The following is a 19,428-nucleotide window of genomic DNA, read 5'->3' on the forward strand; positions in this document are numbered from 1 at the left end:
GGTGGGGGGATGGTGGGGGGGGGTCAGTGACTGTGGGGTCGATGATGAAGCACGGGGAGTTTGTAATCGTGGAATGGTTATTTTTGGGAATGCGGGAAAATGTAATCTTGACATGTCAAAGATCACATCAGGGTGACTTACCATGGAGAGTTAGGTAATATAATTCACTTTAGGGTGGCTAGGTGGCTCAGCACGTTCATAATGGCCGTGTCAGAGACAGTGAGCCAGCACCGCTGAGATTCTGAGTTCAAATTCCAGGTCTGAGTGTCACGTGATTAAACCGCGTTCTCAAGTGCAGAGGTGGTGGTCTTAGCACGGTCGCAAATCAACCGCGTAGAGCCAAAACGCGCGATCAATACAGCTGCGTTGGGCGAGGTTTTTTACATTTGACAAATCTTAACTGTAGCCACACAACTAAATCCAAAGCATGTCTCCCGGACAAATGACCTAACATCGGTGATGTTACATGGTGCAGATGATGGGGAGGGGGGGCGGGGGCACAATGCAGGCAATTCGATCTTCGTGCTCGAGTTTCACTTCCAAAGGAACTCTCAGTTGTGCGTCAACGGTGTTTCATCTCCTGTCCAACCGCTGATGATAACTGTAACGCCTCTCTGTGCCTGACCCCCACGTCCCACCCTCTTTCTTACCCATCCCTCTCCTCCACACACCTCCCACTCTACCTCATCCCAATCTCTTTCCAATTGCTCCACACCCCCTCCACGCACCCCCCCCCCCCACCCCGTGACCCGCAGAACAGCCTGACGTTCACGGGCTCGCTGAGCGGCGACGTGTACGTGTGGCGCGAGCACGTGCTGGTGCGCCTGGTGGCGCGCGCGCACACGGGCCCCGTGTTCTCCATGTACACGACGCTCAAGGACGGCCTCATCGTCACCGGGGGGAAGGAGCGCCCGTGAGTCGAGTGTGCGACGGTCCGCTCGGCCTGCAGGCCAGCCGGCCAGCCGGCTAGCCGGCCGGTCCGCCAGCCGGCCTGTCTACGAGTTCATGCACCGGTCTGCTAGTCAACCTGAGCACCATTTCATCCACGTCTCTACTAGTCGATCAGCCAGCCTAATCTTAACTGCCCATTGCCCCGCTCACACTTGGGAACCCGCTTTAGTCACGCGCACCTGAAACCCAGGTGCCGACTCGCTGCCTCTGTGCCCCGTGAGCCACCTGGCCACCAACGCCCCACCTTTCAGCAGCCGGCCTTGAGCGGCGTTCCCAAAGGGCACGGGAACGAACCCCCGTCGGTCCGTGCCTCCGGTCTCCCACCGCTCCCAACGCGTCGGTCCGTTCCGCGGTTCGGCCCCCGTTGCCCGTTCTCTCGCGTCCATCCCCGACTCTGGCCCCGTCGCCTGTCGCCCCCCTCCATCAAGGAGCAAAGAGGGCGGCGCCGTCAAGCTGTGGGACCAGGAGATGAAACGCTGCCGAGCCTTCCAGCTGGAGACCGGGCAGCTCCTGGACTGCGTACGCTCCGTCTGCCGGGGAAAGGTAACAACGTTCCCGATTTCATCGCCAATCGGAAATCTGCCAATAATAGCCCCTTTTTGACAATCAGGCCTCTAGATTTACGCGTGCCTCTGTGTGTGTGTGTATGTTTTGTTGGTGTATATGGATGTATGCGTTTAGGGAGCCTCACTAGGTGCTCGCTAACAGCACTTGCCCTAATCGTCTACACAGCTATAAGGGGGGAACTTCGACTCTTTATTTGAGCGGTGGTATAGTGGTTAGCGCACTGTACTACAAAACCAGAGACCTGAATTCGACTCCTGGTCGTGGCCAAAATCAGCGGCGAGCGATATCCGAAAACCAGTCCTGGGCCCTGGCCTAGGTCGGCTCGCCCTGAAATGAGTTTCCGGTGTGGTGCGTGAACGTCACCGTGCGGGTGTTTAAAGCTCGGCCGAGCGAGAAAAAACGAAAAAAAACGAAAATACTATAAATAAAAAACTGAAAAAATACCGCAAAACCATAAAAAATTGCGTAAATACCCCAAAACCACTAACAACTGAAAAAATTACCCCAAAACCACTAAAAACCGAAAAATACCAAAAAAACACGAAAAAAAAAAATAAAACGAAAAAAACTATGAATAAAAATAAAAAACTTTAAAAATACCGCAAAACCATAAAAAATTGGGTAAATACCCCAAAACCACTCATTCTTTCACGGGGCCACGCCAGCCTACGTGGGCCCGCAACGCTCGCCCCAGCGGTCGACGCGAGGCCACACCCGCGATCGTCGCCTTGCCGCGTGCCCGCGTGCGTGCTCAGGGCAAGATCCTGGTGGGCACGCGCGACGGTGACATCATCGAGGTCGGCGAGAAGAACGCGGCCTCCAACATCCTGATGAGCGGGCACACGCGCGGCCCCATCTGGGGGCTGGCGGCCCACCCGTCGCGCGACGCCGCCGTGTCGGCCAGTGACGACGGCACCGTGCGCATGTGGGACATCGCGGACAAGGTGCGGTGGGTGCCCTGGGGGGGTGGGGGGGAGGTTGGGGGCACACGCACAGCGTGGGGTGGGCACTGTGATATACGATCGGAGTGGGCTGGGAGCGAATCGTCGACCGATCATGCAGATGTTTGCCAATCAAACAAAACGGGGGGGGGGGGGGGGTGGGCGTTTCACACGACGCTCCACTCACCAGTTGGATGACTTTGCTGGCTAATGAATCGACACGGTGATTAACCATCGATGAATTGATACTCTGACGTGGCTGTCGGATCGGCTGCGAGCAGAATGGAGACCGTAGACACCGATTCGGGGTTCACGAGACCGGCAGGACGCGTCCGACGCACATTGCCATTTCACTCACGCGACGATGCGACTTTAATAACAATTACACGGGTCAAACACAGAACTCGGCTTCCGATCCCTGACACCGTTGGAGCCCTGCAGTCGATGAGAGCGACGTCCCCTGTTCAAGTTCCCCCTCTCCTTAGCCTGGCGCCTGGCCTCCTCCAACCCGCGGGTCTCGGTGCAGTCATACTGCCTGCACACTCGATAGTCGTGCCACTGACTCCACTAACTCCCACAAACCTGCCCCCCACCGCCGCCCCCCCCCACCACCCCTCGTCGCCCCCCCCACCCCCCCTCGTCGCCCCCAGCGGCCCGTCAACAAGGTGAGCCTCGGGCAGGCGGCGCGCTCGGCGGCGTACAGCCCCGACGGCGACATGGTGGCCATCGGCCTGGAGAACGGCGAGTTCATCCTCCTGGTGGTGGCCTCCATGAAGGTGTGGGGCAAGAAGCGCGACCGCAAGTCGGCCGTGCAGGACATCAGGTGAGCGAGCCGGGGAGCGTGGGTCAAGCCGGGGAGCGTGGGGCGAGCCGGGGAGCGTGGGGCGAGCCGGGGAGCGTGGGGCGAGCCGGGGAGCGTGGGTCGAGCCGGGGAGCGTGGGTCAAGCCGGGGAGCGTGGGTCGAGCCGGGGAGCGTGGGTCAAGCCGGGGAGCGTGGGGCGAGCCGGGGAGCGTGGGTCGAGCCGGGGAGCGTGGGTCAAGCCGGGGAGCGTGGGTCAAGCCGGGGAGCGTGGGTCGAGTCGGGGAGCATGGGTCCAGCCGGGGAGCATGGGTCCAGCCGGGGATCGGTCCCGCTCAGCGGTTTGGCGCGCTGCGCACATGCCTGGCTCCCGTTCCCGGCCGCGGCCAACGTCGGTAGCGAATGTCTGAACCCCTTTTTTGGGGGGAGGCGGTCGGCCTCGGCGTGGTGCCGGCCCCACCACCGGCCCAGCGCTGCACCGGCTCACATAAACGGCACGAGCCCCAGCCGCCCGTGACGTCGCCTTTGCCTGCGCGTGTGCGTCTGCGCGAGCGCGGAGCCAGGTTCAGCCCCGACTCGCGCTACCTGGCCGTCGGTTCGTGCGACTGCGCCGTCGACTTCTACGACCTCTCCCAGGGCCCCTCGCTGGCGCGCGTCGGCTACTGCCGCGACGTGCCCAGCTTCGTCATCCAGCTCGACTTCTCCGCCGACGGCCGCTACATCCAGGTGAGCTCCGTGCCCCCGGCCGCGTGGGGAGGCCGGGGAAGGGGGGGAGACTCTGATTGGCGCGGTTGGCTACGTACGGTGCGAAAGAAGCTCAACGTACGTACGTGAGCAGAGTGTTGGGGCGAGCGCTGTTAAGCGAGCGCCTTGCGAAGGCCGGCCACGGTACACGAAGGGGGTGGGTGGCCAGCACCACGCCCCGGCCGCCTTTGTGTTCCTAGCGGCGATGTTTACACACCGCACCAGATACACATTTGAGGCTGAGTCGACCTAGGGGAGGCCCAGGACCGGTTCAAATACTCGCCACCGGTGCTGGCCGTGAGCGGGAATCGAATTCGGGTCGCCGGTTTCAAAGCGTAGCGCGCTAACCGCTACACCACCGCTCCCCACAAGTTCAACGGACATGCGCAAGTCCGCTGGGGGCGGCTCGTAGCTCGCTCAGCCCCCTAGGTCAACTCGGCCCCGACGGTCGATGGCGGCGCCGTTGAGTTGTCCCGACGCCCCGCGTGTTGACGGTGTGCCCCCCGCCCACCCGCCCCCCGCCCTCCCCCCGCCCCCCCCCCCGCCCCCCGCCGTGGGCACGCTGCACCAGGTCTCGACGGGTGCGTACCGGCGCGTCGTGTACGAGGTGCCGACAGGGAAACCCGTGCCAGAGCAGACCGTAGTCGACCGCATCACCTGGGCGTCCTGGACCTGGTACGTGTGTGTCTGTGTGTGTGTCTATGTGTGTGTCTGTGTGAGTGTCTGTGTGTGTGTGTCTGTGTGTGTGTGCGTGTGTCTGTGTGTGTGTCTGTGTGTGTGTCTGTGTGTGTGTGTCTGCGTGTGTGTGTCTGTGTGTGTGTCTGTGTGTGTGTGTCTGTGTGTGTGTGTCTATGTGTGTGTCTGTGTGAGTGTGTGTCTGTGTGTGTGTCTGTGTGTGTGTGTGTGACTGTGTGTGTGTGACTGTGTGTGTGTGTGTCTGTGTGTGTGTCTGTGTGTGTGTCTGTTTGTGTGTCTGTGTGCGTGTGTCTGTGTGTGTGTCTGTGTGTGTGTCTGTGTGTGTGTGTGTGGGGAGCGGTGGTGTAGCGGTTAGCGCGCTGCGCTTTGAAACCGGCGACCCGAATTCGATTTGAGTCTATCTGAACCGGTCCTGGGCCTCCCCTAGGTAGACTCAGCATCAAATAAGTACCTGGTGCGGTGTGTAAACATCGCCGCTGGGGAGACAAATGCCTAATTAGGTACGCATGTTAAACTTCTTTCGCACCGTACGTAGCCAACCGCGCTTATCGGTGGTGCGGGGGCGGTGCGGGGAAAGACAACAACACTAACCACAACAAAAGCAGTTCTAAAGACATTAGTTTTAGGCTACATGGTGGGGGAGGGGGGGGAAATCCTTTGTCTTTGTCCGCGTGCGGTGACCGAGCAGCACACAGGGTGAGGAGGTGCTCGGAATTTGGCCGCGCAACGCCGAGAAGTGCAACGTGAACTGCGCGAGCGTCTCCCACTCGGGCCTCACCGTCGCCACCGGCGACGACTTCGGCCTCGTCAAACTCTTCGACTTCCCGTGCCAAGAGCGATTCGTGAGCTCCCGCGTCGCGTCACGCCCCCCCACCCGCCCCCCGCGCGCTCGCGTTCGCTCCGCGCGACGTTGTCCCAACGTTTCTTCCTGGCCGCGCGTGCCGGGCTCGCGTTCTCGTCCAGAGCGGGACGACGTCGACCAGGATCATCGGGGAACCTCGCAATGTTCGCGCCGAACCCACGTGGCTCACGTCCGCGTGCCGGGAGCGTGTTCGGGAAAAAGCCGCTGCGTCGTAGAGAGCCGCCGCGCGGCAGCACGAACGCGACAACCCACGCGGTCGTACGTCAGCATCCAATTATCGGCTCGTTGAAACCACCGACGGCGCGGTTACGCGAGGTCGCCGTGCCGCTGTCTCCGTGTGCAGACGAAACACAAGCGGTTTACCGGCCACTCGCTGCACGTGACGGCCGTGCGCTTCTCCCAGGGAGATCGATTCCTGCTCACGGCAGGAGGCCAGGACAGCAGGTACCCTCGTCCACAAAAATAACCCCCCTTCCCCGAGCACCGAGCCAACTCGCCACCTATTAACGCCGGTACGGGGCATTCTGTTCTACCTCCGTGTGGATTGACAACAGCAGATTAAAGACGTCGCTGTAGATTTGTTATCCACGCCACTTGTCTGCTCCGAAGCAGAGCGGATCTCGTCCATTCCCCCTTCAAAGGAGTGAAGGCAGCAGCAGCGGAGTGTTTCCAATGTGGCCGATGGTTTGAGATTTGTGGCCACACTCGCAGGGCACTGGAGCATGAGTGGGTGGTGTGCCCAGCACCACGCCTGCCGATGTTCACACACCGCACCAGCTACTCACTTAAGGCTGAGTTGACCTAGGGATGGCCTTGATTCGAGTTAATTAAGATATCACCACTTATCCGCTGATGTTAAGCGGGACTGGGAAGTGGGATTGCCGGGTTCATAGCGCAGTGCGATGATCACCCCACTTGCTGTACTGCCATCTCCAGGCCATCTCACTCGCAGCACAGTGCTCTTGAGAGTTCGACAACAGTCCAGTGATCCGCCGACCTCTGCCTGCAAAGTGACGGGTTCGACACGCACTGCCGCGCGTGTCCTGTACGCTATAGCTGCGGGATAGGATTATTGAGGGTTTAATTCACTGGATGCAGGTGCTAGCCTTTGTGTACAGAAGTACCCTTATTTCTTCGTTTTCAAAGTAGTCATTGATATTGTTATCATCAGCTTTCTCTTTCGCTTAGATTGTATCGTTACTTGTGAGTGTAGTTTTACTTTTATGTACAGCGCTTTGAGATGCTTCGACATGAAAGGCACTTTATAAAATGCAGGTTGTTTTTATTATTACATGGAGGTGGAACAATGGCAGTGTTTTCCGCACTGCGTTATGAAACCGCCAACCTGAGATGGATCCCGGGTCACAGTTCACATCGGTGTGCGAGTGATACCTGAGCAGTTCCTGCCCCCCCACCCACCCACCCACTACCCATCACCAACCCGCACTGACCAGCGTGGTGAGGTATGGTCAAACAACTCCCATGACCCGCATGGCACGGAGAGGCTGTCATCCAGCAGTGGACTGACAATTTGCTGAAATGTAATCATGTACATATATTTTTTCATTATTATTAAAACTATTCACTGGACCTGATTTGGTTTTCCCGCGGATTCCACGCACATTCACTCAGCGATGTAAAGCAGTTCATCTCCGGCGTGGCGTGGACGAGTTCCGAGACATCCTGCGTGCCTTTTTTTTACCTACGTGACTTTACCGAAAAAACCTAAGAATATGAATCTTGCGTGCCCATTTCCCCCCCCGCCCTCTGTCTCTCTCTCTCTCCACGCAGCGTGTTCGTGTGGAAGTGCCAATGATCGTCGTGCGATGGGGGAGCTCGGAAGACGGGGTGCGAAGCTGCCCCCGCCGCTCCCTGGGGGCCCACCGCTGCGGGGAAGGAAAGAAGGAAGGAGCGGTGGCGCTTATGCCATCCTTGCCGGAGCGCGGCACACGCGTGTTTGTGGGTTCCGTGCGGCGCTCGATGGATACATTTTTGGCTGACGCCGATCGAAGTGTCTTGGCTCCTGATCGATGGGTTCGGTTCAACTCTCCGTCGAAGGGCTGCCGCGGCAAATGCGTGCTCGGGTCGCGGCTCTGGCGGGTGTCGTTAAGCCATTGAGCCTGCTTTCGAAAGCCCTTGGATTGGCGGTGGGATGAACGGGTCCGCTGTTTGCGGTAAGACTCGGCGGTTACGGAGGCTTGCGATCGCAGGTGAAGCGAAACTCTCCGCGATTTCACGAGCCGCGCGGACTGACGTGTAGCGATGCCTACGGACGTTGCATCGATCGCAGAAGCTCGAGCAGGTTCGAGCCTGGTGAGCACGGGGAGCGTTGACCACCAGGGGCTTGCCAGGTGTTGTAGGCTCAGGCTGCAAAGTGGCCAGGAGATGGCAGTGTTGAGTGTCACCACTGAGCACGCTTGGTGGGTTCTCCGGATACGCTGGTTTTCTGCCACGTGAAGCCAAACACACAATAATGCTGCAGAACCCCACCTAAACAAGCCCTGAAACTCACGGAGGCTTCAATGGCTAAATCTTTGGCATTGTTACAGAGGCGCCCGCCGTGTTTGGCTGGCGAGTGTCACTGCTGTCCATCCCAACTATGTCAAGGTCAGTTCTCGAACGCGAGAAATTAATTCCACACCCACTGGCCTCGGGAGGGGGCGAGCTCTCGCCCATCGTCTCGATTGCGCGCCGACATCGGCCTCTGCCCCAGTTCTTTTCCACGTAACATTTCCGCTTGGGGGAAAGTCGTTAATGAATTGCACGGATGTGGGCCACAGCATAATTATGTACGACCTGGGTACGTACGGCCTGCGCACGGCCTGGTAACGTACGGCCTGCGCACGGCCTAGGCTGGCCAATGCTTTTACCCCTTTTCCGTTGGCACCTTCCGAGCGCCACCCTAGCCACAAAGCCCTCGGCAGTGTAACGGGTGGTTTTGCGCCCACCGGCTATTTTGCTGGAGCCGAGCCAGAACACAAACCCTGAAGCTGTGGCCTCACAATACATTCTGAATCTTTGGCTCAGTGCCAATAGGGGGTGGGGGCAGGGCTGACGACGCATCTGTATCGTGTGTGACGTCGGTCAGTACGCCGTGAGGACAACGGCGTCACGGCGTCGTTGCCCACGCGGCGCGGGTTTGCGCTGTGGGAAAAGGGGTTTTTCGTGGTCTGAAGTTTGGATAAGAATCGTCGGTCCCCCGATGTATGTGCCTGTGGTGATGCTGCTGCTCCTGCTGCTGCTGCTGCAGCCATTTCTTGATGGCAAGACGCAGCTGCGTGGAGACGCAGCTGTGTGGAGACGCAGCACGTTGCTGCCGATGCGACCGCCGCCGTCGCCTCGACGTTTTTGCGAAGCGCGGAGGGTTTAGCGCGGCCGTGTAAAATATCGTAGTCCCTTCGTCCAATGGACCCGTGTACATACGACTCAATGAGGCGCAGCGGTAACGCTACCAAACGTCCCAGTTCGGCCGGGACAGTTTCGGTGGTTTCAGAAAGTGTGTCCAGGTGTTCTCGAAGCTTTAATGAAAATCGGGATTTTGTACCCCGGTTTAACATTTGGGGATATTGTGCTCCTTACTCATGATTTAGGGCGAAGGGCAGAGCTACATGTGGAGTGGGTGGGGCTACCTGGGTAGTGGGCGGGGCTACCCGAGCAGTGGGCAGGGCCAACGTCAGAGTGGGGCTGAGCCATTTTCTGTGAGCGGGGCTAGTGGTTGGGTGGGCGTGGATATGTAAAAGTAGGCGGGGCGTGAAAGTGGAGGAGGCTCCCAGAAATGTGGGCAGCTTGACGCGGCGGTTGGCTTGAGGCACGTGTCAATAAGTCAATGGCAGTGTTGTGTACTTGTACGTGACCTGTGCATAGTTAATATTCGTGTACGAGAGCGGCTGTGAGTGCGTGCACGCGCGCCCGTGTGCAAGTGTACATTCAATGAATGGTGGATGTCGTTCACCTGAATTTATATCAGTAAATGCCGAAAGTTGCTTTAATTGGGACTGCGTGAAAGGCCGTGTGTGAATTAAGGGCAAGCTGCATGAGTGTTGAAGATCTCACCGGATACTGACCCAGCCTATCTAGACTCAATCATCTGTGGGTAAAAACAACAAAAAACACAACCCCAAAACTACAATCGCGAGTGTTGTTAATAATCGTATCACAGTACCATGTATTATTATCATTTACAGCAGGATAAGTGGAGAATGTGTGTGCGCGTGTGGATCATTTTGCCCTGTGTGGCCTTAGCGTAAACGTCAACTCCATCTCGCCATGCCGTTCGTACAGATTCGGTGTTAATTAACGGCGTCTCGGTCGATCATTTTCTTTCTCTTTTCCATCCTCCGATCTCAACATCCTGCACCGGACACAACAGCCCGTTTGGCTTGCCAGTCATCGTTATTGCAGCCTGGTGAAAATACACGGGGACTTGATTGCAATTGAACTTCGTGGATGTTGTTTATGTTAGTGTACATATTACGTATCCATCGGTTTGGTGCTATTGTGCTGCGGGCTCTCATTTACCGATTCGTTCGTGTACTCAATTGAGGCTAATGGATATTATTTTAGTCCTTTAACCTACCGGGGCGAGGTTGATGTTAAATATAAACCGCTGCAGTCATTTTATCTCCGTGGGTTGTCGCAAAGTAAAATGTCTTTTTTTATTTGTTGCTAAGACAAAGACACCGCTCGTTATCGCGTGGTGGTAACGCAGGCAAGCGAAGCAGTGCCAGGAGACTCGGTTCATCACCTTTAGCCACGATCCACGGCTGGATGAAGGCTTCCCCACAGCCGTCGGCATCTCTCTCGCGCGTGGTCTTGCGGTGCGCCAATCCATCCCGTGCGCCCGAGATGTGATTTCAATCCTCCATCTCCGCGGTAGGCGTCCTCTCGCCTATAATAAGAGGACCGCTTTTTTTTTTCTTTGCTCCTCTTATCTTCACTTGAGCGCACGTAATGGGATAGGATGACGTAGTTCCACTAGGCCACGTCCAGGTCAATTACGCAATTAAGTGCGGATGATAGGACGGTGGCTTTGCAGCCACTCCTGGCTTGCGCCTGTTATCCTTGCAAAAGCGCAGTTGACAGGAATAAGGAACTGAAAATACGGATATGAGGAATTTTCTCTTGTCGATTCAGTGGGCCGCGTAAAATTAGAAATAGCGGGCAATAGAGTAGCGCGGCGTTCTTCATTGCAAGGCCCGCGGGGGGAGGGGGGGGGCACTGGTGGCCCGTGGTGACCTTTCATGCGGCCCCCGACAATACACAAAGAGTGAAAACGCTCACATCACCCTCGTCATCGTGCTGCTGTCAAACCCCCCCAATGGTTTCAAAGGTTCGGCGGACCCTCGCTCACACTGACGACGTCTCATCATGAAGAACGCCGGTGTAGCGGATAAGGGGGAGTTTCACGGCCCATCAGTCGCGTTTGTATCATTGTTTGTTTGTTTTAAGTCGGCATGCCAAAGTTTACTATGCACTAAACTCGTACCAGTTCACTGTGCTCCCTGTGCGTGGCGTGGGCCGAGTTGTGGATGCGGTTGCCATGCACTTTCCAACCGTTCCATCCTTCGTGGCTTCAACGTGACACAACTTGTTTGCACATGCGCGCGCATACGTAATACGTGTAACACACATGTGCACCAAAATTACTACATAATACGTACCGTAGATATGCATTACTCCGCATGCACGCACGCACACGCGCGCGCGAGTACAAACGTGCACTCGCAGTGTAGCGTGGTCGGAAAGGGTCCTGAGACAAGAAATACGCCGCGCCCCCCACTTCCCGATCTCTTCATAGCTCAAACCCTGGGCCCTCCCATCCCGTGGGCGTTGGCGCAGTTGCACCGCCTACACACTCTCAATAGCTACGCCGCTGCTCACGCACTCGGACACATTAAATAAAAAAGATGCATTTAACACCGGTGCAATATAATCTTTCAGTCATTTTTCGGCTTCATTACGTTTCGAACTGTGGGACTCGACACTATCGTCAGCTATTGTTTTGTTGTTGTTGCTATATTTGAATTATTGCGATCGTACTTTTTAACTCAATAAACCAGAGACGTGTTTTTTTATTTTGCTTATCGTGTTTCCCCACGGTGTCACCACAAATGAAATAACCGCGGGCGTGTCCCCCTTCAAATTATGACATCTCAGTATTTCTGTTTGGAACAAAAGATGTTGAATTTGATTCAAATGCCGAGCGCTGGTGTTGCTTTCATCTCGCGGTTTACAACTTCAATGTCGGAATTGGGGTCACGGTGGAGATGGATCCGTCACGGTAACTCGACCGCGAAATCCGCCAAATCGGTGATTTTTTTTTATTCCCAATTTACTAAACCGGTTTTGGTTTGTCTTCACGTGCTGTTCAAATCAGATTTGCGCTGCCCGATGCAGCAGAAGCTTGAGATAATTTTATAGTCATTAAATTCAGGAATTTTTTTTGCTATTTTTTTAACGTATATATATTTTTTTGCTGTACACAAAAGCAAAGGCCCGCCGCTGAACATTGAGCGACAACAATAGATACATTTTCTCATTTACGTAATTACAATTTATGATTTTATTCACTCAGCATGTTGCCCCGGATGTGTTTTCGGGTTGTGCCGAATGTATGGCTGTGTTCGTCAGATCCTGAAGAAGCTTCCGGCACGTGGGGCGAAACGTCGGACATCGTGCCGAACAACGCGGCCACGATTCATGCCCAAATACCACGTTTGGAGAGTTAAAATTAAGCATTTTGATTTAAAACATTGTTCAAATAGTTTTGTTTTTGGTTTACCATTCAATTGAACTAAATTGAGCTGAAATTTCACTCACTGAAATGCACACGCGCACACGTATATAAAGATATACTCCACACGTGAATAATATACGTAACTTCTTTTATATATATGGAATCTAAAGATATATAACACCTGGCAATGTATATAGTAATGTGTACACGCCACACAACATGTACATACATAAGTGCGGTATCTCAATTGTGTCTGCAATGTTGTACATACGTCTTGTAAATAATCTACGAATGAACGGTCATGCATGTACGCGTTACTGGTGAGGCGCACACGGCTCTGTGTCCTCCATCCATCGGTACGAACATCACTACATCGCGCAAGTTGTTACAAGGCGTGCACGCGTCTCTACGTTTGTCATGTGCGGAGCCTCAGATGAGAGAATATCTGGTGCGGTGTGCAGTCAACGTCGGCACTACGGAGAGACAAAGGGGGCCGGGCGTGGTGCTGGCCACCCACGCCCTCGTGTGCCGTGCCGGCCTTCATGGGTGCTCCTAAACAGCACTTAGCCCTCGCAGGCTATACGGGGGATATTTGGTGTGCGTCGCCAAGTACCGGTATACATGCAGCGTGTACCAGACGCGAATGAGTCCCACTGACGTTTAGGCGTGCGCAGTTTACATACATACACGCGGCTATACACATTGGCTTGGCCACACGGTTAGTGGCGTGCTGCAGTGTTAATGCTGTGCAGTGCATTACACTGAATGCAAATGTCTCGCACACACACAGAGCGAGAGAGAGAGAGACAAAAGCTACGGCTGAGTAAAACAGAGGCAGTGGGGAGCCACCTCAGATTTAATCGTTTGTGAAAATCACATTTCAACCTCGAGGCTGCTGTACGCCAACACAGGCGCTAGGGTGCAGTCTTGATCAGAGTTGCGCGGCACGGCGCACTTGGCCACGAATTTGAATCGACAATCTCACGTCCCCGCGTGTATTGCAACACTGTTGGAGCGAGGCCCAGCTGAAATATAACATCCGTGAGATTATTTCATTGCACTTAAGAGGAACCACAGAAATGCAATCACACTTTTTTTTGTGACTTCGAAATTGATCATTTTCATCCCATCCCATGGGTGAATTCAAACCACATAGAAGTGAATTTAAACCACATGGGTGAATTCAAAACGCATATGAGTGAATTTAAACCACGTGGGTTAATTCAAACCGCATATGAGTTAATTCAAACCGCATATGCGTGAATTTAAACCAAATGGGTGAATTTAAACCGCATATGAGTGAATTCAACCCGCATATGGGTGAATTTAAACCAAATGGGTGAATTTAAACCGCATATGAGAGAATTCAACCCGCATATGGGTGAATTTAAACCAAATGGGTGAATTTAAACCCCATATGAGTGAATTCAACCCGCATATGAGTGAATTCAAACCGCACAGCGAATTCCCTGAAGAAATATGTTCATCCCATATATGCGAAATCGCACAAACTGAACCCGCATAGAACAAGAGAAGCCCTGCATATCCCATTCTCGCATTGTATAACCACAGGGTGGCCTCTTTCGTACATGTCTGTATGCTCGTGGGTGCGCGTGTTGACACTTTTGTGAGTAAAGTACGAAAGATAAACCCGTTAATTTCCCCAAAAGCCTCTCTCGTAATTTATCGATGTACGCCCCACAAACTCAACGTGAGATGTAGCTTTTTTTTTCTTAATGACGTATAATTGTACACCGGTCATGCGCGACATTGGATGGCGTTTAATAATCTATACGACCTCATATAAAAATCGAATCGGAACGTTCGTCGGCTGATCGAACGTAAATATGTATATGCGCATACGAGTGTGTAAAATGCCATTTCACAAGTACTATACAGTTCTGTAAGAGTCAGCGGTGTTTTAAATTGCTCTCGCAATGAAGGTCTGGGATTATTACGGCCAATTATAAGGCATTGCGTTTTTTTGTTGAATTAACTTACCACTTTGTGGAGAGGTCATTTCCAAGTGTAGGGTCTGAGTTGCAACACTGGTTGGCATCACAGGGTTGTTATTATTTACGATCCGATTTACATCAGGGTGGGACCGGTGGCACTCTGGATCGCGAGCGACTTTCCTGCAGGGAAGAAGCGGCAGATCCCAGCGAGAATCGAGCGGCAATATCCACGCGAGCCAGCTCGGGATTGGTGCTCGCTGGGATTCTGAGCCCAGTTTTCACTTCCACAATCAATCAATGAGTGTTTAGATTTCGATTTAAAGCTTTCGTGACTGCAGGGATTCATCTTCTTGGTTCTTTCGGTAAAATCACGTAGAAGGGAAAAAAAATATATAATAAAATAATTTTCTTATGTTTCGTTTTTATTTCATTACTATTTTATTATTTCCCTTCTACGTGACTTTACCGAAAGAACCAAGAAAATGAGTGTTCAATATAATTTGCCGACAGTTTGAGGTCGTTGAACAAAATGATGCACATGGTGTTTAGCGCAGGGGTCGGAAACCAGAACATCAAGAAGAACCATTTTTTTCGAATTCGGTAAAAAAAAATCTGTATTTTAAAAGCTGCAATGCACTGTGGTGGTGAATACGAGACGGTGGTGGTCCTTAATAAACGATGTCACGAAGCGGTCCTTAAAGAGCCGCAGTTTGCCGACCCCTGGTATAGCGTGTAGATCTTAAGCCTTCTAAACCTCCACATCTCCACCATGTAGGGCTATCCGTGTGCCCCCCCCCCCCATGTCTTCAAACTAAAACGGAACTATTACATCTAACGCCGTGACGTCAAAGCGCGCCCCCCCCCCAAATCGCGGGGCCCGGGGCGGTCGGACCGATTCGCCGTACTCTAGGGATGGCTCTGCCACCTTGCCAATGGCGTCCCACATCATCATTAGTCCACTACACATGGACCTGAGCAAAATTTGGTAACACCTAAGGAAGCAAGCACATATTTAGTCGTACCCGTTCTTTTTTTTTTAATACGGCCACTACGAGTGAATTACACGATGACACCACTCGTTTGAATTGGTCACACAATTCATTGTCATTGGCCGCGTAAAGGAATTGGAATCGCTAAAGTTCTGCCACCTGAGATGGTACAGACGAGTGAAATATCTGGTCGAAATCGAGCGTGCGCCGTCGAAGAGCAATCAAGCTTGTTCGGTTTAACACAAAGATACAAACCCATTAGGGGCACGTTGCTAACATTTCACGCATGCAGTTCAAACTGCCGTCTTTAATTTTGTTTCATAGTGGTTGATGCGCGTGTGGACGCCCTGTATTTTATATGCACTCACGGCGAATGACATTTGAACATGTTCGCTGTTATCTACTGCCTGACACAAGGTTGGAGCTGAGAATTAAAATTATCCTGAACCACCCGACCTTGCCTCCGACCCCACATTTCAAGGGCAGCACCTATTAATATATGGCGGTGGTGGCGGTGGTGGTGGTGATGGCGGTGGTGGTGGCAGCGGCGGCGGTGGCGGCGGTGGTGGCGGTGGTGGCGGTGGCGGCGGTGGTGGTGGTGGCGGTGGTGGTGGCAGTGGCAGTGGCGGTGGCGGCGGTGGTGGCGGTGGCGGTGGTGGCGGCGGTGGTGGTGGTGATGGCGGTGGCAGTGGCAGTGGCGGCGGCGGTGGCGGCGGTGGTGGCGGTGGCGGTGGTGGCGGTGGTGGTGGTGGTGGCTGTGGTGGTGGTGGTGGTGGTTGTGGTGGTTGTGGTGGTGGTTGTGGTGTTTGGCCCGTGGCTTGTCGCTGTCCCACTGCGAGGCGGTTGTTGCGTGGCGTGTGACGCGAACCGTCTCTGCCAAACGGCACGTCAAATACAAGTTTTATTTTAAGCTAATTCGCAAACAAACAGACACACAAAAAGCGTCATTTGTATCGTTAATATTAACACGCCGCGTTATTCGTGTGCCTTAAAGTGTCGCCTGTCATAGCGATGGTGAATTTCTACCGCTTGCTCAAGTTGGTGGCAACGGTTGTTTGCGACACGGGGCATTGAATCGTTGGTGTCAACAACCAACGGCAGGTACGAGGGTAACTTGTGATACGAAGTTAGATGATGTGTTAACGTACTTCACATTAAAGCTGGCGGAATGTACGCACATGTAGGATGGACAACAGCAGGGACATCAAAAGTGTTGTTGTTGTTGTTGTTTTTCGTAAATATGTAAGGAACCGGAAAGAGAGGAAGACCTCGCAGAGAAATTACTTGACGAAGACATCGTAAGAGATCAGTGCCAGAAGGACTTGGCCACTACTTGAGCCACATTGGCACAAGACGGAGGAAAGTGGAAACAAATGACGAAATGTGCAGTGGACACCTACGGGGCTACCTGCCAATGGATCGTGGTGATCATGGATGATGATTAATGGTTATGCCAAACAGGCAGCCGCACCTGGGTTCGAATCTGGGTTTCAACTCTGCACGGTTAACCCAGGGGTCTCAAGTGTAGAGAGTGGATGGTTGTCTCAGCCTTGGCCACCAGTAACAGCGCAAAACTACCCTATAACGGTGTAGTTTGTGACTTAATCTGGCTAAACTCTACCTGTAACCGAGAGATACATTGTTTTAAAACGATGTGAAAATCCGTTGGAACTAAAAGTTGTATTTCCGGTACGGCCTGGCGATATTCACCGATTAAAACCTTCATTCACATCGGTAACATTTACTTTTGATGACCATTGTTCAGTTTTCACAAAGCACTGCACCCTGGCTCACGCTTGCCTCTCTATATGCCACAATTCCGCTACAGATTTGCCTTCGATGGTTTGCCTTAGGTGAGGGTCGGCCACATGCGGCTTCCGGAAGCCGCACGTGGCTCTTTAAGGACTGTGCTTCGTGACGTTGTTGATCAACATCGTATCGCGGCTCTTGTGATATGTTGCCAACACCTGCCCGAGGTGTACATAACTCCGATGTTTGGGTTTTTCCCCCCCTACAGTTATACTCTATTACGTGGATTATTCACACATAATAGCGGCCTCGCAGTTCGCACGCCCGTGACGTGTGTGGGCAGAGCGGTACGTGAACGCAAGGCACCAATTACATCGGCAAATGGCCCGCTGTCATGGGATTCGTGAGCCAGAAATTTGCATGCAAAACGGATCCCTCAATTATGAGTCAAGAGGTGACTAGGCATGGTCATCATCATCATCGATCCACTGCTGGATTAAGGCCGTCGACATCTCTCAGGGTCTTTGTGATGCAACATTCCATCCAGCGCACGAGTAGGTCTCATTGCTGCAGCTCCGTTTCTGTTCCCTGTATGGTAGTCCATGGGCCACAGGAGAAATCGGTGCCACTTCAGGTAGCCAAACTTCAGTCGCACCCACTTATTGATAAGGTGAAATGCGATTGAGTTACTGGATAACGCCCACTCACTTCAGGTGGTTCTCACACAAGTCGCCGTTATTCGCCACGTAAGGCGATTCGAACCACTGTTCTTCTGCCTCGTCTGGTGGTACCGACGAGCGAAACACCTGATCCGGACTCATGGACGATAACAACCTTTTATTGCCTGGCGCCATCTAACACCGACACAGTATCGCAAAATAATGTTTTGTATTTTGTTTGTTTTAAAAAAGAAACCCCAAAGTCACTCATCTCTGATACTGCACCCGCATTAGTGCTGTTCGTCGCTGGACCCTGGGCGTTTTTGAGCCTGTGCTCAGCAACGGTAGCTATAAATAACGACGTCAATGTTTATCAAGGGTGCTGTCGTGTAAGGCCGTAAGCTTCCAATTACAAGCAATTTTTTTACGCCTGCTCTTAATCGCGATGCGAATTGCGCAAACTCACGCGTGTCCTGCGGCGTGATGACTCATCTAATTGCCTCGCTAGCGATTACAAGGGGGCCAGTCACGTGTGCTGACGCTGACGGACCAATTAACCTAATTGCGCAGATCAATTAAAGCCAGAAGGTGGGTGAGGAGAGGGGGGGGTCATCTCTGATCCTATTTGGCACGATCATTCGACCGACACAGCCATCCATCGCAAGCGACATGGCTGTACATGGCCCACACCGATAGCCAAACTGCAGCGAGTCTGCATATTGTGAGTATTTACATAAATACACCCATACATAGGTGAGGTTCGTTGAACCAGGTGGGAACTCTAGACGCCAGGGCCGTCTCGTTTACAACGGCGACCTGGGACATAGCCGCCCTCGAGAGGGGCACGCGAACAGCACTTGCTCCAACAGTCTGTGAAGAGACGACACGGCGAGCTTTGGTTTGTTGTGTCGCTGTGTCGTCTACACGCGGCGCGGCGTGACGAGGCCTTCGTCCAGCAGTGGAGCTACAAAGGGGCCGTAAGTAATCATTTGACTCGTTACGCACGCCGCACGCCACAGGGACCACGCCGCTTCTGCACCACCGATGTCAAACACGCGCAGATTTGCGGTGTAACCCAATGGGGGTTTTAATGTCTCGCCGAAGAGGGGTTTTTTTTGGTAGTTTTGCCGCTTCGCTGCTCGACTGGAGTGCGCGTCGCACCTGACTCTTGATTAGCGAGAGGGACATTGCACGTTGGTGTGCCGAGTACCCCACTTCTTCTTATTCTTTACCAGGGCTCGCAGATCCCGATGAATGTCAGCCCTTGCTGAATAACTCGTGGCCATGGACAGGGGGGGGGGGGGGGGCAGTGTCCATTTTTTTGTGTCAACGAAAGTTCTCGCAGTGACGAAGATATTCGTCAGAATGGGAATGTTTGTTGATACTGGAGGAATCCGATGAGCTATGAAGCTCTTTTCTCTCTCACACATGTCCAGTAGACGTGTGTCTATATTTTTGTAATCACCGAGCGTGACGACAGCAAAATACTCTAAACGCATGCTTCTAAATGCGGATGGAAAAATCGGAGGACCTGGAGAAAAATCCACACGACCACGGGGAGAGAGACACGCAAACTCCAAATATACAGCAGGCGTTCGTGTCGGAATCGAACCCACGATCTGCTGTATACAATGCGAGGTAGTTAACATCTCGCCACTGTGGCGCCCCAACACTTACCACCACTTTTCCGAACTCAAAAATTAGACGCAGCACACGAAATGCTTGACTGCTTTAGTTCATTAGATCAAGCGGTCGGGTAACAAATATAATCCGAAGACTT

At 53.4% G+C, this 19,428-nt stretch overlaps 1 protein-coding gene across 1 annotated transcript in view; it reads left to right on the plus strand.

Annotated features, from left to right (window-relative positions):
* The window catches only part of LOC144728736 (echinoderm microtubule-associated protein-like 6), a 119,167-nt gene extending 109,997 nt beyond the window's left edge, over nt 1-9,170 (plus strand). Inside the window, 9 exon segments of the mRNA XM_078608342.1 lie at nt 756-913; nt 1,380-1,494; nt 2,274-2,462; nt 3,110-3,282; nt 3,822-3,984; nt 4,574-4,677; nt 5,387-5,540; nt 5,904-6,004; nt 7,352-9,170. Of these exon segments, the coding sequence (XP_078464468.1) occupies nt 756-913; nt 1,380-1,494; nt 2,274-2,462; nt 3,110-3,282; nt 3,822-3,984; nt 4,574-4,677; nt 5,387-5,540; nt 5,904-6,004; nt 7,352-7,376 (1,182 nt within the window). The 3' untranslated portion in view covers nt 7,377-9,170.
* Nucleotides 9,171-19,428: the final 10,258 nt, after the last annotated feature.

The sequence above is a fragment of the Lampetra planeri genome, chromosome 30, assembly GCF_965212315.1.
Source record: "Lampetra planeri chromosome 30, kcLamPlan1.2.h2, whole genome shotgun sequence".
Lineage (NCBI taxonomy): Eukaryota > Metazoa > Chordata > Hyperoartia > Petromyzontiformes > Petromyzontidae > Lampetra > Lampetra planeri.